The sequence below is a fragment of the Genypterus blacodes genome, unplaced genomic scaffold (genome assembly GCF_046128005.1).
Source record: "Genypterus blacodes isolate CSIRO-AG114 ecotype Tasmania unplaced genomic scaffold, CSIRO-AGI_Gbla_v1 ptg000105l_1, whole genome shotgun sequence".
Taxonomy (NCBI): Eukaryota; Metazoa; Chordata; class Actinopteri; order Ophidiiformes; family Ophidiidae; genus Genypterus; species Genypterus blacodes.
Genome location: NW_027466909.1, coordinates 1040095 through 1064159, shown reverse-complemented (window position 1 = coordinate 1064159; position 24065 = coordinate 1040095). Strand labels below are relative to the sequence as shown.

At 46.9% G+C, this 24065-nt stretch overlaps 1 protein-coding gene across 1 annotated transcript; it reads left to right on the top strand.

The window, feature by feature from the left end:
- Window positions 1-1218: 1218 nt before the first annotated feature.
- Window positions 1219-22959, top strand: fbxw4 (F-box and WD repeat domain containing 4). Its single transcript, XM_076160470.1, has 9 exons — window positions 1219-1593; window positions 2712-2807; window positions 2995-3180; window positions 3289-3421; window positions 3517-3602; window positions 15559-15624; window positions 20970-21110; window positions 22480-22621; window positions 22725-22959. The coding sequence occupies exons 1-9, from the start codon at window positions 1409-1411 to the stop codon at window positions 22857-22859; spliced, it is 1170 nt and encodes a 389-aa protein (XP_076016585.1). The 5' UTR covers window positions 1219-1408; the 3' UTR covers window positions 22860-22959.
- The last annotated feature ends 1106 nt before the right edge of the window (window positions 22960-24065 follow it).

Sequence of the window (24065 nt, the reverse complement as noted above, 5' to 3'; positions counted from 1 at the left end):
AATCCAGCGACAGGCTCTCAGCATCCAGATAAAGAGAAGATGTTGATATGAGGTGTAAAAGGAGTCACAGTGACAAACAAGACACAGTAAACACCACATCACTGGACTTTTAACTGTCTTGTTCCACTTTTGACCAGACTACATCATTAAAAAAAGGTGCAAGTTTCATACAAAGCCATAAAAACCACAACAAACCTCCAGTTGAGTCATAAAAGCAGATTGCCTGGCTCCTGTGTGGAAGTGGGTGCAGGTTGTGGCATCTGTCTGGGTGGGTGGCTGGTTTGTCACAGCTGCAGGCAATTGGTAATTAGTGCTGATGTGTATTTATCTCCCCTGCAGTGAGGCTGCAGTTATCTCCCCTCTTCACTACACACACACACACACACACTGCTCATCAGGAAGGACTAACCAAGAATTTTCTGAGTGGCAGCCTGTTGCCAGTGTTTGCTGTCATCCCCATTTTTATAATTGTATGTCTATTGTTTAATAAGCCTGTCAGCAAAGGTAGATCCTCACGTGTGTCCTCATGCAACCCCAACAGACAACACACCTTATCACAATGACATTTGTGTTACCATGAGAACAAAGTCACAACTTCTGTGTGGCTGGATTTCTTTTACGAAAACTGTTCATGTTACAATCCAGGTGATATTGCTTTGTGTTTTATTATCTTAAGTCCTATAAATGTGGTCAATACCCTCATCACTAACTCAAGTGCCCAACTTTATTTGTCATAGTTAAATTATTGTTTTTTTAATTAAGAGGGTCAATTCTACCACCACTACTACTACTACCAATAATACAATAATGATAACAATTGATGCAATACATAATTTGGCCAAATGTTCACACAAGTGTTATCAAGGTAATAATACACTTTTGAGGTTTTATATAAAATTTATAAGGTACTTTACTTGCTAAACCGGAAAAACCGTGACATGTTTGAAAACGCTAGATGGACGGAGGAAAATATTTTTGAATGTTTTCTATGCTAGAAGGGCCTGAAGGCATGAGGTGCCTGAAGGAAATTTGAAGGCATTTTAATATTTTTAAAGGGGATTTTTCAGACATTATGAATGATATGAACACCAAAAGTCAGCAATAATGTCGTGAATATTCTGAAGAAAACAGATAAACAATACGTGTGAATCACAGCAATGAAGTACATGAGCTTTGAAGGAACCACGGTGACGTAATAACGTAAGACCGACGTTATTACGTTATGCGCCATAGCACGTCGCCGCCGCCGCAGCAATGGCTTCCTGTTTTTTTGCTGCATACCTCTGAAACATGGAATATTGTTGTTTCCATGACTTAACCCCGCGTGTTAAACAGCAGCACCAGCGGCGGCGGCAGCAGCGGAGTGGCGGCGGAGCGTGTGCGGGCCGAGCAGCGAGGCGGCGCCGGGATGCAGCTCCACCAGCTGCCCGACGACGTCCTGTACCTCATCCTGTCATATCTGGACTACAAGTCTCTCAGCCGCCTCTCACAAGTGTGTAAGACCGTGTATCACTTCGCCAACCGGGACGCGGTGTGGAAGAGGATCGCCAGAGAGTTCCTCAACACCGGAATCACCCGGAACGGCAGAGACATGTAAGAGACGAGAGGCGCGACAACAAACATGTCATGGTTTGTTTACCTAGCTAGCTGTGTTTACCGGCTAGCTTAGCTTTGACACACCTAAACTATGTATGAACACGTTACACCCAAAACCAGCGTCAGCCATCTTATATTACTGTTTGTTGTTGTTTAGTACCTGAAGTAGTCTCCATAGATTTCTAACAAATCCACCTTAACCGCTTTAGTAAATTAAATTCCCTATTGAGCAGTGAACAGTGGGGTGCTAAGGAAGTAAACAGGCAAAAGCAATGTGTAGTAATTTTAGAAATAATATAGGATGTGCCAAATAAATTGTAATTGCAACGAGTACCTTGTGCTCCTTTAGTATTCATAAATCCTTAACGATTTATGTATAATTATGAATAATTTAAAATGATATCAGACAGGATATAGATCTCCCAAAATTTTAAAATGGATACAAGTTCAAAGTTTGGATTTCATTTGCCTCAGTTAAGAGTCACGTTGATCAGTCTGATTAAGTGATATGAGTGAGAATATAAAACTGTGCCCGAGGGTTCAGACTGGCCCCGCTGGCTCAGAGCCACAGGGCCGTCTCAGTGTCCTGCCCTCCGACCTTTCACCCAGTGTCATACCGGTGCCACGCGGGCGAAGGAAGCGTGCCCTCAGAGCGAAGGGTCCTGCTGACAGGGCCGGGGCGCCACATCCTGTAGGTCCCAACCGTGAGAGAGAGCTTCACGCTGCGTCCTCCTGCCTTGTGTCCTGCCCCTCTGGCATGAGGTCGCTCAACACATGTGAATGCATATGTTACTGTTCTGGATGAGTGTAGGCTGCTCACTGGTGCTCTGCTTGCATCAATCAGTACTTATACATGCACTCAGTACTGTAGTAGTCATTGTGATTAAGAGCAAATATGTGATTAAGGGAATATAGATGCACAGAATCTATAGGAAATGCATAAAGATGAGATGATCAGACATTTGTTTTGGATTTGTGCCAATATGGATTGCATTAAGGTTGATATGTTACCAACAAATGACTGATTGCCTTAATGGGGCATGTAAACACACTGACTGAATGTTAGTGAACCCTTCTCCTCCTGGTCAAACTGGACTGTTGACATGTCATTGCAGATATCCTCACATCCCACTGAAGGAAAGAGTGAAAATATCTCAGAACTGGTACGACGGAGTCTGCAAAGTAGGGACTCCTCTCAGCTGGAAGAAAAAGTAAGTAACTCATTTGCTTGAGTAGTTTTTGTGTAACCTGTTGTGTAAGTTGTGTAAGTATAATAAATGTGACAATGCAGGTATATGTTGGGCAGAATCTGTTTACAGGTGTGATCTCAAGGATCTAGTTTTGGTTCTATTGCCATCCACAGCTTTCATGATTCTGTTCTTCACTTCCTCTCTTCAGACTGATGCCATGGTTGCAGCTGGACCAGGACTTTCTGTTTCTGTCTCAGGCTGCGGAAATCCTGTCGTACCGTCTGAGGCCACAGAGCAGGAAGCTCCAGCGTAATCCAGTTGCCATCTACTCGGGTCACAATGGTGACGTGTGCCACTTCTCTCTGACAGACTCTCACCTGATCAGTGGTGGAAGGTATTGACTCACTCACACTTAGCTCACCTTGTGACTTGGCAGAGGGAGAGAGAGAGCAAATATGCTAAGGTGCCTTGCTCGACCTAATTGACCTTTTCTCTCTCTCAGCGATGGCAAGATCATCATCCACAGCAGGATGGATGACATGCCAGTGGAGTTATCGGGTCATAATCAGGAAGTCACCTGCCTGGACGCCAGAGACGGACTCATCGTCAGCGGATCCAGAGACCGAACCGCTCGGGTCAGCTCACATTTACAGTTCTTGTTTTGTTTCTGTGCCAGTAGATCTAATTGTATCTATATTGTACTTATTGGTCTCGTTTCTCATTTCTTTAGGTTTGGACTTTGGCTCCCAGTCGCCTCACAGACACGATCGACTTATATGACAGAGTTTGGTCCGTGGCCATCAGTCCCTCACTGAGGTAAGCAGTCGCCTAGAACAGATCAAACATCTATCAGATTGTTATGTGGAGCTTCTTGTGTACAGGTCTGCGCCTCCATTAGTTTCAGTGTGTCCTGTCCTGAATTTATTTTCTTTATGACTTATATATGGATTGTGGTTGATTAAGAACTTCTTTGAGTTAGGACAGCTTTGCTTTCTGTCTGTGGGTTTGAGGTGCCTTTGATTTCTCAGCCATGCTCACACCCAGACACTCACACACACACACACACACACACACACACACACACACACACACGGTTGATGACATGCAGGCAGACAGATGCAGGGGCTGTAACAGTATCCTTACTTCATCACCTGCTAGCCCAGCAGAGAGGAAGGTGATCCGTCCATCTGGCTACAAAGTGGAAACATCACAGGTCAGGGGGGTTTCCCATGTCACTGACGACTCAAGCTGCTCTCTGCTGCTTCATGATTAATTAGAACCTGGGGTTACAGTCAGTCACACTGATTTTCAAATACAAAAACATATTAAGGTTATTGTCCAAATGGTAGAAGCAGATTGCTCTTAATGTAACTGCAACTGGAATCCTCAATAAATGATCAGTCAGTTTTCACACCTGAATTAGAAAACACAGGTGTGTCTGATGTGTGTTTATGCTCAGCCTTACTAGGTGTGCACCCTCACCAATCTCACTCAATTAATTAATTTATTACCCTCAACCTTAATCCAACCCTAATCCTAATTTTGATTTTAACACTTATCTAACTTCAACCATTACTTAATCTAACTTTAGCAGTACCTCTCTTGTCTTAAACCTTGAACCCAAAGACACTCCGGCCCTCTAATGAGTCCAGAGCAGACAAACTTTCTCACTTCCTGAAACAGTTTGATACACAAACTCAAGAATATGGATTGAAGTCTAGCGGCCCCCTCATGCATGGTGGCCTGGGCCGTCTCGTCCAGGTCGCTCTGAGATCTGAGAGGAACGGACCGATTATACACATCATTAATTCTCCAATTTGCTGGCTGAAATAGCAGGCCGTGCCTCAGCCTGCCGCCCCCTCATAATGGAAACCTGCTCCCTACCTCTCGCTGACCAGCGGCCTGGTTAATTAAAACTCCTCTGGAAACCAGGTGTCAGCTCACTGATAAACCTATTAAACCGTCTTTTGGCTGGCAAAAAAGCGACTCACCCCTCCGTGCTCACAAGGTGGTAGGCGCCAGGGTGAGGATGGAACTGGACGTGTTTCCTTTAACCCTTCAAATGCTGCCAGGGAGCAAACTGGTGGTGATGAGGTCTCAACATAAACGTGTTTCTATAGCAATTCAATCCAAATCCAGTCTATTTAGATAAATATTTAGAGGGACATTTTACATGTTGAAATAGTTTTGTTATTCCACTCAGTATTCCACAGTAACAAAATACTCTTCACAGAGGAGAATTATTATTTTTAATTCACAGTTCTAGTTGTATCCTGGCATGTATTTGCTCCTCAGCTACAGTAAGAAGAATAGTAATAGAATATTGAGTGTAATCTGGGCGTGTTCCCAACTCTGAGCATGGAAATGGAGCCAGCTGCTGAAACACTATCTCAGGTGTTGTTGTGATTACACTCCACTATTGTATCGTACCAGTATAGATCCACTCTGCTATCGTAGAGTGGATCCATACCGGTTGTGAATGAGAAGCCTTTAAACTGGAATTAAATTAAATTCAGTGTGAGTTAACTTCTCAGTTTGATTGAATGTAACGCGATAGTACAAATGTCACGAGAAAATTATCTCTCTTTGCCTGCTTTAGAGCAGACCCTTTATTAGTTGAGCTTTTGTCTCCAACAAACACACACACACACACACACACACACACACACACACACACACACACACACACACACGGCAAGGTTTTTAGTGGTAAGGCTGATTATCTTCCCAGATGTTCCTCGACTTGAGTCAGGTGTTGTAATTCACTCTCCCTAACAGTTTTGTGGCGTTTGTTTGTTCCGTGTGCCACTTTGACAGAGTTTGCGAGGCGTTTTCAGGTCACTACAGGAGTGACGGAGGTAAATGTGGCCTGACTCGGCAGCATGCTCTGTGCCTCAGAATAGAGGGAGGAGCGGGCAGAGCGGCTGGTGTTGGAAATGTAATTGTCTCCGTGTCACGCTTGAAAAAAGAGAGAGAGAGAGGGAGAGAGCAGGAGGTTATATTGTTACTATTATTACTAACAAAGTCTGGTCACAGTTTGAATCAGGCTAAGTCAGTACATGCAGGCACTTTCAGGGTGACCGTTCTTTTGATGTCTTCTGAGAAGGCTTTATTTCATTTTGTAAGATATTTAATTTGTTCACTTTGGTAATTAAATCTCACAATGCAGCCTGTTCAGTGACATGAATCTATTTACATCAAACAAAGTGCACAAAAAGGCAACGTTACAACAAAGAATAGGCAATGATTAAGTATATTAATTTTCTCTGAAAGTAATCCCATTATTTCTACTTCATACTGTATTGTAGTGAAGCATCAACCAACAAATTAAAATCTTAAACATGTCGATTTGGTCTTTGCTCTGCTTCCGTCGTCGGCAAAGGGATCAATTCCACGACTGTTTATGTTTTATTTTGATTCTCTTATCTTAAAAATAGTGATTCCAAACTAGTCCGGCCTCCATTTGGGGATACTTTGCTCTTCTGTACCATTTGGCTCCATGCTTGGTACCTGAACGCAGCAAAGGAAAATCACCTCAGTCCTGACTCCAGATCTGATAATCTTTAGACTTAACACCATGCCACACACACACATACACACACACACACACACACACACACACACACACACACACACACACACACACACACACACACACACACACACATACACAGGTTCACACCTCGTCCCACCTCAGTTTCCATCACTCAAGTCATGTCAAGGTTTGTTAGCAAGGTTTATTGTGGCCACGGCGAAATGCCAAGGCCGGCGTGGTGCAGCCGCCCCCGTGCCACTGCGGAAAAGAGATTGATCTCATCAGCGGGCAGCATCAACCTTGGCCTTCTTCTTCTTTTTCTCCTTCTTTTTCCAGATTGCTTTTCCTCGCTCACGTTTCATCGTTACAGTGTCTGACCACAGGCCCAGCTCATATTGAACCTGGCTGATTGGTCTCAGACGAGGCTCTCCAGGTGCAGATAGGAGGGCTTGGTTCACTCTCTGTGTGTGTGTGTGTGTGTGTGTGTGTGTGTGTGTCTGTGTCTGTGTCTGTGTCTGTCTGTCTGTCTGTCTGTCTGTCTGTCTGTCTGTCTGTGTGTGTGTAACTCTCTGACTGAATACTGGATTCTAATTGATTCATTCAGTCATTAGAGTTAAGCTTTCGATCACATGCTCACTCTTATTCCAGATTTATTCCATAGATTTGTAACAATGAAAATCAAAGTCAACAATAGAAAAGACAAAATGCTTTAATCAATACAGTTTTTGCTCCTTAAATAACTTAAAAATCCACCATCAGGGGCTTTAATGCTTCAAAAATACTTTTATTCTCGGATCGGATTTGTTAGTCTGTTGAATAAAAAGAATAATCTGAAACCTGACTTTGTTTAAATTGCAATTATACATAACAAACATCAACATCTCATTTCCATCTCTACTGATGAGAGTTTTGTATTGGCAGTGAGAGTGTGTGCAGGTTCTCCCTCTGCCTCTCGTTCTCTCTCCTGCTGTCTTCTTCCAGTCTGTGGCTTTGTGGGCAGTAGATTTAGGAGGAAGTGGGGCAGGTGGTTAGCTAATAGTTGACTGAGGTGTTTCCTGCAGATCCTGCTTTCGTTCAAACAAGACCGGACAGGTTGAAAGTCTGGGCTCTGGCGGCTGCGGAGCTGCATGGGCAGGTCAGCGCTCACACTGAGCGTGCAGTCATGGCTGATAGGGTTTCCTGCTGCACGAGGCTGGATCGGAGCCCAGTGGTCGGGCCGGTCGCTCCTCCATCCTATAGTATCTCAGGTGGACATGAGTTAGGGGGGCTTCCTGAATTTTCAACCTGCTAGTATGTCAGCCGCTGTTGCAGGTGGATCTTATAGATGTAACAGCAGTGGAGAGGGATTTTGCAGAATGTTATGATTTTTGGGAATGTTGTGTCCAAACTAGGTCACTGATATTGTTTTTATTGACCCCATGGATGAAGTTCTAAGTTCAGTTTGACACAGATATGTCCACATTGTGTCCTACAGTAACTTCCGGCTGCCTTCTCACATCAGTCGACAGCACGTAACATGAAAATGTTGCCTGCAGGGTCTTGTAAGGAAACCCAAAGAAAATGTCGTTCCCAAGGCGTTGCTGTCATTATGGCAGAGCACAGATCTATTTGTGAATCCAGAAGATGTGTTTAGATTTGATTGTGGTGTGCTTAACTCTAACTCTTAATTCTATCTCTGTGCTGTTGAATAAATAGAGCAGGGGGTTGGAACATGTTATGTTAGTCAAACATTACAGGAATCCCAAACTTGGACCCTCTCTTAGTGTATTGGGACACGAGTTTGTCTTCGTTTGGATATGATGTCAGCTGATAATTAATGAGCTATAAGCTATAAATGTGTCCCTGCATGGCGCCGTGCCAGTTTCTTGCCGCACTACCAGGGTATCCAGACTCAGAGCTGGGGTGCAGTTTGGCCCGGGGGCGGCTGACCGCTAGTGTAGAAAAGGGGGGCTGGGCAGAAGCCAGTGAAGAGAGAAGCTACCCTGAAGAGAGGTGAGAAGAGGGGGGGAGCTTCTTTCGCTGGTTTGTTTTGTCTAGAATTCCTCAAGCACAACTACAAAGATGTTGCAGGGGCCAAAAGCGCTTTTGAAAGTTTCCAAAAGGAGAAAATGATTGTTGGATAAACCAGCCCCAATTCGCCACTCTCTCACCGCCACGGGGGGGGTGGGAGGGGGGGTGATGACCTTTGACCTCCGGTATCAAAGTACAGGGTGACGCCACAACACCCACCCAGCCAGCCAGAGCCGGCCCTTCTCTGACTGCACCCCGCCTTCGCTGCCCCCCCCGCCCCCGCCACCCAACCTCACACACTCCAATTTCACCCCCACTGCTCTGCCCCACTCAACCGCAAGAAAAAGCCCGAAATTCATGTCTTTCTCTTTGGTCTCTCCCGAGCCGTCCCTGTGGCTCAGGAGTCAAGAATTCAATTAGTTAAAAAAAGAGAAGAAAAGAGCGAGGCTGCAACAATGCAGCGATAAGGGGGCAGAATGTGCGTTCCCACACGCTAAATACAGGGCGCTTTCCCTGGGGCCCACAGAGCCAGAGGACCCGCACCGCAGGAGGCGAGAATAATCACAGCTCCCTCTGAACCCCCTCATTACACACACACACACACACACACACACACACACACACACACACACACACACACACACACACACACACAAAACACATACAACACACACACCTTACATTCCTCAGACACATACATAGGTTCGTACAGACACACATCGCAGGCAGACATTCCCTTGAAGATAGACACACCTTGCAGACGTGCCCCACACTTATTACACATAAACACAAACCTCACACTCACACACACACACACACACACACTCACGGATTCACATCAGAAACACACACTACGCACACGGCATAAAGACCTCTCATTACACGCTGGCCTCATACAGGTGTTCTCAGGTCTCAGGTTTAGCAGGGCAGAGTGTTTTCATGTTCTTGGTTTACAGCCTCATGCTGGACGGGACACAAACCTGAACACACGTATCTGACCATGTAGTGTTCAGCTTGTTCAACTTCATTCTTGTATGATCACTAAACAAAATGATGCTGTGAAAACCCTTGGAAGTCTCTTAACTTGTAGACTTTGTTTGTATCTTTTCTCTGAGGTTCATCTTAGTCAGTTTAGTTTGCTTTCATAATTTCAAGACAGTTTTTGGGCCCAATTCAAATCTGACAACATATCTACATTCAAGATAATAAAAATCGGCATTTAATGAATAAATAAGGAGCTTCTCTTTTTAAGGGATCTCTAATGTGGTAATTGTGGCTACAACATTATGTAAGGATAAATGTAAGATAACGGCAAAATGTGGCGTCCCTACAAATGACACTAGAAGTACGAACATTAAGGCAAAAATACACAAAATACATCCTATCAAATATTTATGTACCACAATACATTTAGCCTTAAACCAGCAGGTCAAACTGATGCTCTGATTGATAGTTAATACACAGGGGGGGATCGATCCGGCCGCTGTCAGGCCCTAACAGCGTGGGAGTGTGTGGTGTGTGCTGGCGGCGGCGTTATTCATACAGCACATTATCCTAATGAGCGTCACTCCCACCACATTTTGAGCAGGACGGAGCTCTGTGATCACTGAGGCTCTGCTTCTAGTGGATCCCCAATTTAAAACTTGTCAGTCGCGCTCCACGGTGACCTCCAACCAAATCACACACACACACACACACACACACACACACACACACATCACCAACACCCCTTTGACTGACTTAGACCAAAACTCTTTGTATTTGTGTAGAAAAGGATGGAAACTCTCTGTGTTCCCACTTATTCCTTGGTTGTAGGGCGTAAAGCTAAACTCTCGATCTCAGTGTTTCTAAAATCTTTATTAATTGTTTTGGATGTTTAAAAGTATCGTGAGGCCTTATGTTGAGGCGTAACCAACCTGCCCCAGCATCTATCAGCTTTGTGACGTAGACGGTTTACAGAAAGTGAACACACCGTCATTTCTCTGTTTATTTTATCAATCTATATCATTTCAAACTGCTGATGTCCTCAGTCCTCCTCTCCCTTAAGTGTGGGCCTGTGGCAGCACAAACCTGTCAAGCTATCATCAAATGTCTCTCTAAAGGAGTACGTAGTCATTGTATCTTTAATTTGAGCTCCTACTCCATCCACAGTGAAGATATTAAACCTCTTGGGAGGAAGCTGTCCTCAGGAGATTCACGATATGAGGCTTTGTGTCACATTAACAGATTTCACATGTTTTATAATTGTTTAGGGGCGCAATTTATTTAAATGTTCTTGCTCGTCGTTTCTGCCAGCTACAGTTTTAATTTAAGGACGGCCTGGAATTCTTTCTTTCACATTGATTTCAAACAACATGATTCCCAAACCGGCAGGATAACGTTATTGCGCATGTTGTCCGGTGTTGGACGGTTGTGGACGGTCCCGGTCTGTTCCAGCTGACTGAGCAGAGCAGAGGGGCCGGCTGAGGAATGTCCCGGTGACCCTAGACTCAGGAGACACAAACAGAAGCCAAAAGGGCCACGGGGGGGTGGGGTGGGGATGGGAGGAGAGGAGAGGAGAGGGTCTGGGCGTATATCTCTGTGTGTGTGTGTATTTGTGTGTGTGCGTGTTCATGCATAACAGTGTGTATTTGTAAGAAAGAGAAAGTGCGTGTTTGTGTGCATGCATATGTTTGACCATGCATATCAGAGTGAGAAAGGGGTCGAGAGAGTACGAGAGCCAGAGCTGGGAGAGAGAGAGAGAGAGAGAGTGTGTGTGTGTGTGTGTGTGTGTGTGTGTGTGTGAGCGCGCACTTGCACACGCCCACGCCTCCATGTGTGTGTGTTTGTGTCAGCAGGGGTCAGCACTTGCACCCCTCAGCCATTGTCCCCCTCCCTGACCAATATAAAAGCATCATAACCCTTTGAGCCCAGACATATTTAGAAAGCAGATAAAAGCACTTTTTACAAACTAGATACACGTCAGGCACAAAGCCCGGGGTCAAGCGCAACAAATTAACAACCCTCTTTCTGATGGGGGGGGTGGTGGCAGGGGTGGGGTGGGTTGGGGTGGTGGACGGGGGGGGGGGTGACGGGGCAAAGCTAAACCGCCCCTGGAGTCCAGAGCCAAATGCCTCCACATTCCCAGAGCCTGGATCTGGGGCTGCTCTCTCCCATTCAGCTGTAATTGGTCCTGGGGGCAGAGGCTGAGATAAATAGTGACTTACTTTTTTGTGTTTGTATTATAGTCCTCTTAATAGAAGAGTTGTTTGGAATTCCTTAATTCTAACAAAAAAGTCAAGACGGCCATTGATGTGTGTGTGGACCATTAGGAGAGGGTTGAAGCCATTTGTCACACGGGGTCACAAGTCTCAGAGCAGGCAGAGGGACTTTGGCACATTTGCTGTTATTTCTTATTAATGTTGTAAAGTTATTAGATTGGAGGTGTTTAGGTGGTTGCACAAAGCAGAATTTCAGAGTTTTGGATCAGACTCTGTCAGCAAAGAAGGAGGGGGAGAGATTTGGAAAAGAATATAACAAATTATTATCACAGTCAGTGCTTTAATTCACTCAACACTCAGAGATTTACATGAGATTCAGCCTTACACACGCACAGAATCATAAGTCCATCACTCTCTGACTATGGACTGGTGTTGCGTAATGGCAGAGGAAACACACATGGAGGCAACGGGAGATAAGTGACAGTATTTAAGATAACAGGATAGGAGTTCAAATACATTTATCTTGATGTCATGCAGCTCTATTAGCCAGCAAACATTACAAAGAACATTAGGACTAATACAATCCTGATTTGACTGTAGACTTAAATTAAAATGTGACAAGAACAGGAAATCACCAAAAGACTGGAAGTGACGTCAATGACAGGACACTGTGTGTGTGTGTGTGTGTGTGTGTGTGTGTGTGTGTGTGTGTGTGTGTGTGGTGTGTGTGTGTGTGTGTGATGTGGTAGCAGCAGATTCTGAATTCATACATGGTGGATAAATGCTGGCGTGTGTTAAACGTGTTGGACTGAGCGGCGTGTGGAGAGAGGGGAGAGTCTGAACACAGGCAGCGTGTTTGTGGCGGTCTTGGGGAAAGCGTGGTGCTCCCTGTGCGGTCAGTGTGTTGATTCGGAGCTAACAATGTTGGTACTGTTGGACTCAACTCCCAGCAGGGGCTCTCACACTTTGTATCTGTGTGTGTGTGTGTGTGTGTGGTTGTGCGTCGCTGCTCTCTCTGTCTGGTATGAATGAGTGTGTTTTTACACATGTGTGAGAGAGCATGTTGTGAATTTCTGCCTGTCTGAGATTTGTGTTGTATGTGCGTCTCTCTCTCTCTCTCTCTCTCTCCCTCTCTCTCTCTCGCCCTCTTTCTCTGTGTGTGTTGGTGTGGCTGGGTTCCCAGCAGGGGCTGAGTTAGTTTGTGTGACCCTGCCACACAGGCCCTTAGATAATACAACCAGCTGATGAGGTTACCCAAACGGCAGCGGAGGCCCAGCATGCTCCTAATGATGAGGAGCGCTGAGGGAGGAGGCACAGACGGACAGGGCTCGAGGAGGGTGACTCCATTTTGTCAGACATGATTGTATTTGTATGTGTGTGTGTGTGCGTTTATGTGTGTGTTTAGGGGGGACACCTGCCCCACATTAGGCGAGAGAGGCTCTGACCTTAGCAGCTATAATATCAGTGCAAGCTCTGACCCCAGATCAGGCCGTCTCAGTGCGCCGGAGGGGTGAGGCAGAGAGGGGAAACAAGGGGGACTCAGTCTTTCATTGTGTGGCCGGAGTCCCAGCCCTGCCTCCACCTCTGCCACGGCCCACTGAGGGGTGAGTAATGTGAGTAATGGAGAGTAATAGGGTCCAGAGAGTGAGTGTGACCATAACCCTATTGTATCCTGTGTCAGTGGGGTCAGAGGTCGCTCACTGCGCATACTGGTCCCGGCCCCGCCCGACCCATTTGGGCCGTAAATGAGTTTACCCAACACTAATTACCGGGGGCCTGCCAATGGGCTGCGGCGCTTAACGGGCCTGACAGCTGCCTCTGTGCCTCGCTCCGACATCCTCGCCCAGCACGGCCCCTCACCCCGGCCCTGTCCCGTCCTGCCACCCCTTTAACACCCTCACACCACCGCACACACACACACACACACACACACACACACACACACACACACACACACACACACACACACACACACACACACACACACACACACACACACAGTGCTGTTTCTTCAACCTCTTAAAGATTGAAGTTCCACACGCCACAATAGAAGGTAAAAGTATATCTCAGATTCCCAAATAGAACCATGTTTCGCTATAATGACATCATCTTTCTTCTTCTGCGTGTATATCAGCTACTTCACGTTACGAGAGGCCATCGCACGACCTGCAGACAGATGAGAGAAGGCACCGAGAAGTGACTATAGTGTAGAGATTCATCAGAACATACAGAAGGTCCAGGGTCAAAGGTCACAAGGAAACGTTCTGGTGGAACATATTTGTATTTAACTAAAATGTGTCACTTCCTGTAGAGTAGCTTTTAGAGACCTCTCCATGTGGGGCATGGACCGAGTTCTGCTGATCCATACGGGTTGTCTGTATGGACCACGGCTCCACTATGGCCCGGTGAGTGAACCCCAGATGCCTCAAGAAGTCGTACAATTTAGCAAAATGGCCGGAATATTGCTCCGGTGCATACATGTCAACACAAGCAGGCTCTTACTTTGGCATCTTACCCTTTATTCTATTGAGATACAGGCTCTAAAGTGAAACCTAGACTCTGTGCCAGCTTACAGTCACTGTGTCTGAGGGTCGTGGCTCATTTTCCATACGCTCAAAGACGACGTTGGACATGGAGCGCTATTAAGCAAAAGAAAAAGATAACAATGTCACAACAGGACGCCAGAAATAGCCTTCTTGGTTGAGTTGCTAAAGTGAATGTACAGACTTATGTCAGATTCTTGACAGGGTTTCTAACCTACACTCCACCACAATAGGGGCTAATAGTTTCCTTCCCTTCACTGGGGTTTATAGGGAGGGAGTTAACCTTGGGGTCGAGATCTTAAGTGTGGTGTTCTGGTGTGAACACAGGTCCCTGAAACAATCCATGGAATTCTCTGACAGCGGTACAAGTCTACAGGGGGGCTAACTGGGTACTCACTATGCTAACAATTCATCTTTAACGCCCCTTTACAGTTTTAAAAAATGGAATATGAGCTTGTTGACCTCTTTTGTCCAATGGATTTCCTTTATTATTTTATGTTACTGGAAGAAAGAAAGATAGTTTTGGGTAGAAAGCGTAGATTTGTAAACACAAAGTTGGATCAGATTGGGAATGTCCACCAGTTCTTTAATAGATGAAATGGAGAAACGGAGTGAAGTGTTTGTTCCCTTCTGTCTCTGTATCCACATGTGTCGTATTCTCATCCAGGGCATCAGCATTCGTCAGTCGCTGTCTCTCCGTGTGTAAAAGGCGGGACCTCCCCCCTGTCCGTCAACCCCGTAGGAGGGCACTAAGCCCTGCGACTCAGGCCCGGCCCAACAGAAGCCCCCCTACCGCCCGCACCCCTGGCCACCACCCCACCCTCTACATAGCCCTTAACACCCAAACACACCCCATCACCCCTCCGCCGCAGAGCTCCTCCCCTCTCCTTTCACCGCTCCCCCGCCCCTCCGCATGCATGGCATTCAGCGTGCATACCTAGGCGGCTAATTCCAACCTGTCACTCCAATCAAAGGATCACAAGTGTTGTAGTTTTCTCCTCTTTTCTTCTGGTGGGAAACAATGTGTGGTGTCGGAACGGAGGCAGGGGCGAAGAGGCGAAGGTGCGGAGGCCGAGGTGTGGCGCGGCGCGGCGTGACAGGCAGGAGGATCCAGAGCGTTAAGGCTGTTTGTTGTGAAATCAGTTTTCTGTAGGAATAACAAGCTGCGGTGTGTGTGTGTGTGTGGTGTGTGTTTTTGAGACTGGGGTGTGTCGACGCCTAGACTGTGAGCGAGGATGCATTTCTGTCTGTATTTGTGCCATTCTGCATAGCCACAATAAACATGGTTTGATCGTAGTAATCTACCTACATGAACTATTCTGATATGTTGACATATTTCTTTGGCCTCAGTTGGATCCGTTCCTTTATCTTTCACCTCAGTGTTCTCACCTGCGTCACTTGTTCAGTTCTTAACGAAACCATTCCACAAAATATGCTCATATAATAATGATAACGTCTCTGTCTCTGTGTCTCTCTGTCCACAGCACCTTTGTAACCGGGACGGCGTGCTGTGAGAACTTCTCCCCTCTTCGCATCTGGGATGTCGAAAGGTAATTCAGCAAACACCGCCGACATCACTCTCACAACCTGTGTACAATGTCTGTATCACAGCTTTCTATCACTTTTTCATCTGTCACTCCAATATAAACCAGATACTGAAAGCAGAAGCTCTATGATTCCTGTTCCGCTCATTACGGCGCTTTATGAGTTAAACACACAGTGGATTATGGGTCGTCTCCTTCTGACAGTTAAGGAAATTACTGCTCCCGTCTCACTTTTCCATTTTCCCAAACAGCCACGGCGGTGCATGAATGCAGCCGTGACAATGTGGCCCCTCGCCGATACAAAAGCAGCCCGAGCTCCAGGTTTGAAAAATACGCCGGGGCCGCGCCGGTGTTGAGCAAGAAACGGCTCAGAACGAGGGGCCTCCCGAAAAAATTCCTGTCTTTGAAAGCCCGGGCTTAAACCTGATACATCCCTGACAAGGCCGCTGTAATTCCCAGCTTTACCTGAGCCAATTAAAACGGGCCGACACGACACGACGCAGCGCTGGACACAAAAAGACGGCTTCCTGCTCCCAAATGACACGGAAACCTGAGGAGGGAGGGAGACAGGAGACGGACAGGGAGAGTGAAGGGGGGGGGGAGTGAAGGGCTATTTTTTTGAGGTTGCAGGTGTTGAGGAAAATTGACATGGTTACAAGGTGTAGCAGCGTTAAGACCTGGATAATGCGCCTGTGCTTAAGGGTCCAAGTGTTTTCTTCCTGGCTGGAGGGGAAAGAGTGTGCTCATAGTGCAGCTTGGAGCTTTATGAGGACTAAAGCTTCAGAAACCTGCACAAAATAGCCGATCGTCAATATCTTCACTTATGTTTAACTTTTAATGGGGATGAATGATGTGGCCTTGCTGCTGTTGTGCAGCCACCTGACAATGTCAACAACAGTGTCTCTCTCTCACACACACAAACACACACACACACACACACACACACTTTTATATCTGATAATCAGCTGAGAGGTGCATACCAGGCTGCGTACGCTCCTGGATGGAGGTGAGGGCGATCAGGGTGTTCTGTTTCCAGACACATTCAAGATTTTCACTCAAACCACTTCCAGCACATCTGTGTGTACGTTTACATGCATATTAAAACTTCACTTACTCTGTGCTTAAAGCTATAAATACATCACTTTATTCACAGAAATTGTAGTCACATCATCTTTTAATTTTAAATCAATATACTAGATTCTGTGACAGTTTACACACGACAACATAGCTTCTTACACACACACACACACACACACACCAGCCCCCTCCATTCCAGTAATACCTTCACACACACACACAAACACACACACAGACAGGCCGCCGTCAGGCCTTTCCAGCAGCACTCCCTACCAGCATCAGCTTCCACCCCGTGCATTAGCGCGACCGCATCCTCCTTTGAGTCGGGACACACCTGAGAACCCAAAACATCACAAACAACACGCTGCTACACCTGCGGCGCCCAAACAAACGGCCGGCAAAAAACAGCTGCTGCTTCATCCAGATCACAGAAAGGGAGACCGCAGGATCTCCCAGGAATGATTTGTCACTTCCCATTCCCGGTGGAAAACAGCGGTGGCAGCGTGAGAGACGTTTACAGGTTGATGGATGGGTTTGTTTCAGGGCGGAGGCCTTTTCTTCGCCTTTTTTTTTTTTTACACTTTTTCCCCTAGTTTTCATCCGATCAAAGGCTGTATTTGTGATCGTGCTGTTTTACAAATGGTAATCAGGGTTCATTATTCGAGCCGCGATAAACCGAATCACACGCTGTTGATGATTCTCGTGACAATTGAACCGCCGCCGTTAAGGCTTATAAAGTGTTACCATGCTTACTGGCCATTCTCCCCGGGGTGTGGATGGAGGCGGTAAAGCCCGGGGCTTCCATTCAGCTCCCCGCCGCTTTGATTTTAATTTCATTTAACACATTCTCCCTCCTTTCCCTCTTGTTGCAATTAATTCTGTGTCTTTTTTTCTCATCTGGGGCGGCACAAAGGCTTCTTATGATCAACCATATAGAGGGGGAATCCCACACAAGTGGCGCCATCGGAGCAGCGCCCCTAACTTTTCACACTGTCTTCGCTCATGGTTAAACACGGGAGGGGGAGGAGACGGGGAAAAAAAGCATCAAAGAGAAAAAGGAGCCGGACCATCAGGACGGACTCCCTAAAGATTCCCCCTCTGTTCCTTCAAAAAAATAAAGAGGGACGCTTCGCTTTTTTGCACAATCGAACGATCCTGGGGGCTGGGATTCCTGGCATTCCTGGCACACTGAAAAAGAACGGGAGGGAAGGGGGGTGTGGGGGGGTTAAACGTCTGCGTCGCAGGGGTGGTGGACACTCTGTTATACAAATTGCAGCGGTATTGTCTTTGCAAGTGTGCAGCGTGTGTGTGTGACATTTCCAAGGTGGTCATTGTCGACAAACGACCGGCCGCCCCTCCTCTCCTTTCTCTCCCTCTCTCTCCCTCTCGTTCTCCCTCTCTTGCCAGTAAAACCTCGCATTCCTTGTCGGGAAAACCTGCGGCACATCCACCCGGGTCCTTCGGCGTGGCTCGGGGCCTGATGGGTGCACGGCAGGTCTCTGTGCGGCCCCCCTGTGTTTGTTTTAGGGAGTCAAAACCCCAGCAGGGCTCCTTTTCTTTACCTGTCTGCTGGCTTTTGACAAGAGGGCCCCGTGCGACCCCAGGCTCCTGTTTAGACCCCAGACTTAACTTTACAAGAGCCCACCTCTGTCACAAAACACACACACACACCCTCACACACACACACACTCGCTGCTTTTCTTTAGCCGTCCCCACAGTGGAGGATAATGCCCTTAGCGTCTTCTATTTTTTTTCCCCTCAACATTGTCAATTCATTAATGATTCTTTTCACAAGCGCTCTGTGTGTGTGTGTGTGTGTGTGTGTGTGTGTGTGTGTGGCCCCCTAAAGCCAACCTGACTCCTGCAGTGAGACCAGACAGGCTTAAATCAGGACTTAGAACCTTGTGTGTCACACAGTCAGCAGCCCCCTTCACAACAATCGCTAAGTCTCGGCCCCTAAGACGCTGCTCCGACCGTCCTGCACTCAGAAGAGAAATAAAATAAATCGCTTCGTCGGCGATGAGAGGTTTATGTATTTTTGTTGGATTCCAGTTTTGATATCGCTCACCGGGCCGTGACGCATCAAAGAAGCTGCTGGCACGTAGCGTCGTCTCTCGTGGCGTTGTGGATCGTTCCTCGCCTTCCTCGCCTTCCTCGTCTTCCTCGTCTTCCTCTCTCCTCTGCCGGCCGTAACTGCCCGCGTGATGTCTTTTGCAGGTCGGCCTTGTCCCACCGGCGGCCCCTTTTTTTTTGTGTCTGCTGCTGACCTTTGAACCTCCCACTTGTCCAAACGTTAGACCTCACCCGCCGCCGCAATAAAACAACTCGGCAATGGCGTTAACAACTTCTTGCAGTCGGTCCTGTTGTTGGGTTTGTACGGCTCTGCTGAAGACGGGCTTCAGTCAGCACGTTTACATGACAAATAAGAATAAATGGATGGAAGTAAGAGAATTCCACCGTTATCCAAGCTTACGTTAGACATTGTGGCTCTGAAGGAGACGTTTACATACATGTATAAATCCATGTCAGTCACAAATCCATGTCTGATGCTGGTACACTCTCCCATGTGGCTCTTTCCAGTCAGACTCAGGTATTTGACAGCGTGGACCCAGACGAGCGACGGTATGGATGGTCAGATCAGGGAATGGCAGGGCTGCTGGCTCACAGATACAGTCATTTTGACAGATTATACGCTTATGCCTCCATCCTGTAATCACAGGCGGCCCCATAAAAGCCGGTGACCTAACAATTTGAGAATCCCTGCTGTTTTGCACTGTGCGGCGGCCCGGCGCACGGTGCTATTACTGACTTTAACATCCCTGCGCAGATGTCAGGAGCACTTTTATGGAAGCCCGGCTTTTATTTTCCCCTCTCACATTGGGCTGTGTTTAGCTGTTTGTTACAGTTTTTCTTCCTTTTTTTTCCCAGAAGCACCCAGGAGTGTGATTATTAAGCATGTTAGACATCATAGTTAGGGTGATGAATTGATGAGCTCTTTATAGTTTGGGCTGCAGTGCTGTGATCTTGATGAGACGTCATTATTTAGTTATGAATGAGCGAGCTCCGAGCCCTTTGGCTCCAATGAGTTTCTTTTTGTGTGGCATGTGTTAAGTCCCCTGGTTTTAGTAGTAAGGGGAAAATGAGGGGTCGCCTGGCCCACACAGACACAGACTGAGACACAGACTCCCCATTGGCCCCGGCTAAGTCATGAGACCCTGGCACTGAGAAAGCTCTCACCCAATAAGGCGCCCTGTAGGGAAAGCCCTGGTCCAATAAGAAGGCCCCCTGCAGTAAGGCCGGGGGATTACCAGCCCGACCCTGTGGATTGAGCTCCAGGGCGAGGGAGGGGGGCACGAGGCGAAGGACTTGGCTGCCTCGTCGCCAAGGCCGGCGGCCTCCTTTAAATGGTTGCTACGGGGCAGGTATCAAACATCCGAGAGTCGCACACAGTCACGGTCATGGAGGGTATTAAATGGCAACAAAGAGACAGTTATTCTGCAATAATCCGCCCTGCTGAGTGCAAGTTATTCTCCAATAATCAAGAGGCTTGGAGCAAGCAGGACAGAGCTGTGATCACAAGAGCATGGTGCTGCTCCGAGCTGTACCCACACACACACACACACACCCAGAGGTCACACCACATCAACTAACACACACAAACTTGATTTATCACTTGCACTTACACACACCCGACCTCTTTCTCACACACACACTCAAATTTCTGTCCCCAGTCAAATCGGTTGAACTCTCTGACATAAAGCAACACTGTAATACACACACACACCCACAGATAACTTTGTCAGTTTGAATACAACTTCCAAGCTAACACATTTGTCATAAGCAGACTCATACAGATGTGTGTCAGCGTGTTAAGTCTCTCAAACTCTAAACCCCAATAGTCTGTACCATCTGTTTGACCCGGGCTGACATGTTCTGCTCCGAAGCCTTAAAAACAGCTGTGGTGTAAATGTATCGGGACTTCAGTTGTGTGTGTGTGCTCATAGATTATTCAGAGACGCTTAGGGGTGTAAAAAAATCTGCCATGTGTGTGAGACACCAACAATACGCCCATATCACAAGGTGCCAGAAGCCCAGAGGACAGCAGAAGATGAAGACGAGAAACATATACGGCTCTATAAATCATTTGGTTAAAGGTCTTCACTTCACGGGCTTTCCCATATTTCAAAATCCCTCTCCTCTTTCCCTTGTCTTATCTGTTTCTGTCATCATTTACAATCTCATCTCCTATTTTCCCATCTGCCCTCCTCCACCAGGTCGCAGTGTGTGTCCACTCTGGGCTCAGAGTTCCGTCGCGGTGCCGGCGTGTTGGACGTCGTCTTTGAGTCGCCGTTCCAGCTCCTCTCCTGTGGCTACGACACCTTCATCCGTCTGTGGGACCTCCGCGTCAGTCCAAGGTACGTCTTCAGACCCTCATACACATAATACTGCTGAAGCAATAAGTATTTAAGTGAGTAAAGTAGTGACACCTGCAGTACATCAGGCCTTTAGTAACGTTCTCCATTTTACACTTATGTCCGATGTGGAACACTGAGGAAGGGAACAAGGTGGAACAGTTTGAGAAATGTGATAGATGACGATGATGGCAAAGTTGTGTGCAGACCTTTGTGAGCGCAGGGCCGCTCCCCAGCCGCCCTGCGTCACGTACACATTAACGCTCACTCCCTCACCCTCACCGCACATTTATCCTGGACAGCGGGGGTCTGCGAGTGTGTTCCAGGGGCTCAGTCAAGTAAGACAAATGAGATCTGATTGGCAGTTCGCTCTGGGGAGTTTGGAGGGGGTGGGACCTTGATGGAGCTGGGTTGGGGGGGTCCCTCTTTAGATATCAATAATGAATGCAGTCCAAACCAAACTGGCCTCAGGAGGCTCCCAGGGTCAGCAGGAGGCTCAGGTCGTCTGGAAGTTGGGACGAACCACTAAAGAAAGATATCGTGCTTGTGACAATAACAACACGCAACGAGTGCAGATGTTGAGGGAGCACAAAAGATTCAAGGACTCCCTGAGCAAATTGTTCCCTCCAAAACATCCTGGGTTCAGTTTAGCCCCAAAGCTAACCTTGATATTCTGATGTCACTACTAATTCTGAATCGTTGTTGTTATCTCCCTGGTTCCAGATTAAGCTCAATACAAACAATAACACAAAGCAGGACTAAACCCAAACACTCTCCGATCTCAATCTCTCTACACTGGTAGATGAGGTGGATTTAAAGAGTAGAAGAAGAATGCGTCATGGCTCATTAACACCCTGGCTATCAGGGAACACGGTGGCTTTGTTTGTGCTTCCTCACTTTCAGGTCACAATGACAATGAGTGACCTTCCCCACAGAGGATTGCTAAAATTAGAGTGTGCATTTGTTTGTATTATCTGTATGTGTGTGTGTGTGTGTGTGTGTGTGTGTGTGTGTTACTCCAGACATCTCTGCTGCCCTGCTGTCTGCTCCTGCTCTCCCTCCATCACTTATTGATGAGGCTGCACTAATGGAGGATCGATCTCTATTGGCAGAAAAATACCCCCCCCCCCTCAAAATACTTCCCCTCTCTTAACCACAGTCACCGCCACAATGCCCTGCTGCGGACACACACACACACACACAAACACACACACACATACAAGCATGGGATGGAGATTTAGTACAGGCGCAGATTTGGGTCTTGGAGATCCAATTCTAAACTTACATTCCATCTACAGAAATGATGAGTGGGACCTTTCTGCCGTTTCATGTGGAAAACATGTATGAATTCTGCAATGACTTCCTCAAACAGGAAGTGCACGATGGAGTGGGAGGAGCCTCATGACAGCACTCTGTACTGCATCCAGAGCGACGGAAACCACATGATCGCCAGCGGCTCCTCCTACTACGGCGTGGTTCGACTCTGGGACAAGCGGCAGACCAAATGTCTACAGGTGAGTTAAGTGTGATATGATGAGCTCACTTATACACAATAATAATAATATAAACACTACACGGCGAGGTCATTTCACATGTTTTGTTGTTGTTGTTTGTCAGTTCTACCAGTTGATCACAAAGACGGTGAGCAGCCCCGTGTACTGCCTGAGGTTCAGCAGCTCTCACCTGTACGCCGCCCTGGCCACCGCGCTCCACTCGCTGGACTTCAGACACAGCCCCAGTGTCATCAGATGACGCACACATACACACATACCTGCGGCCACACACACACATGCACAGAGCCAATTTAACTTTATCAAGTCAATAAAGCTATTTATTTTCACAATAAAGTGTTTGGAAATAAAAAAAAATCATTGTGATGATGTCAGTTAGACTTTGTCCCGGTCCTTCCTGTTTGGAAGTCTCAATTTGGAGTTTCCTTTGTTTGGAGTGACCTAAGAAGGGTAATGGTGAGGTAACTCCACTTTGGAACAGGAAATCATATCTTGTCAGGTCGGTAACGAGGTTAGAAATCTTAACAGACACATGGTTCAAGGTAAACATGACCAGGTAACCATGGTAGTCCATCTTCTGTTGCCTTTTCCAGTGGAGTTTACAGTTTACAGGTTTCTGAAACAGATCACTGCTGGAAAGTGTGGAATGAGCGGGCGACTGCTTTGTGTCAACGCCCAGTCAGAGCAGAAGGGGAGAACTGATTCTTCTCTGTATTCTCTGTTTGTTTGTAATTCTAGTGATGTGCTGTAATCTGGTAACTGACACACTGAAGTCAGTCTGACTGAGCAGATCCAGAAGTCATTTGTTGGACATGAAAAGCGAGCTTGAGCCTGCTGCTAAAGGGCTAATCCATTAGCCTCCAGGCCCTCGGAGAACACAAATGCTCAACACATAAAAATCAGGTGCACACACACACACACTGTGTACGGGCTGGGAATGACTGAGTGACTCCCGCTGCAGAACACACAGGTCGACCTTGAGTGGCTGCCTGGATCCAGCCGAACCCTTTGAAGGGATTAGAGCACATTAGCCTCTTGACAAACTCACCTCATCGCTGTGGAAACGCGCTGTTTTGGGTCTTATGTACATTTGACCCCTGCACCTGAGATCACACGCCAACAGGGATTCCAGCGTTTGACCTCGAAAATCCACGCCTCACAATGAGAGGATACGTTTGATGGACGTGGATCAAATCTCCATGTCCACACATCTGGATTATCAGATGTGGAGTCGCACACAAAGCCCACATACAGTACACCTGGGGTTTCTAAAACGTGTGGCTGTGTGTGTGTGGAGGCTGGATATGTTGGTCAGTTAAAGACTTGCTTATATATTAAAGCACATTATTTGACTTAATGGCGAATATGTCAAAAATGTGTGTAAATCCCATTACCTGAAACAAAAGCTGCCATTTCCAAGTGTGTATGTGGCTGTTTACACTGGTGA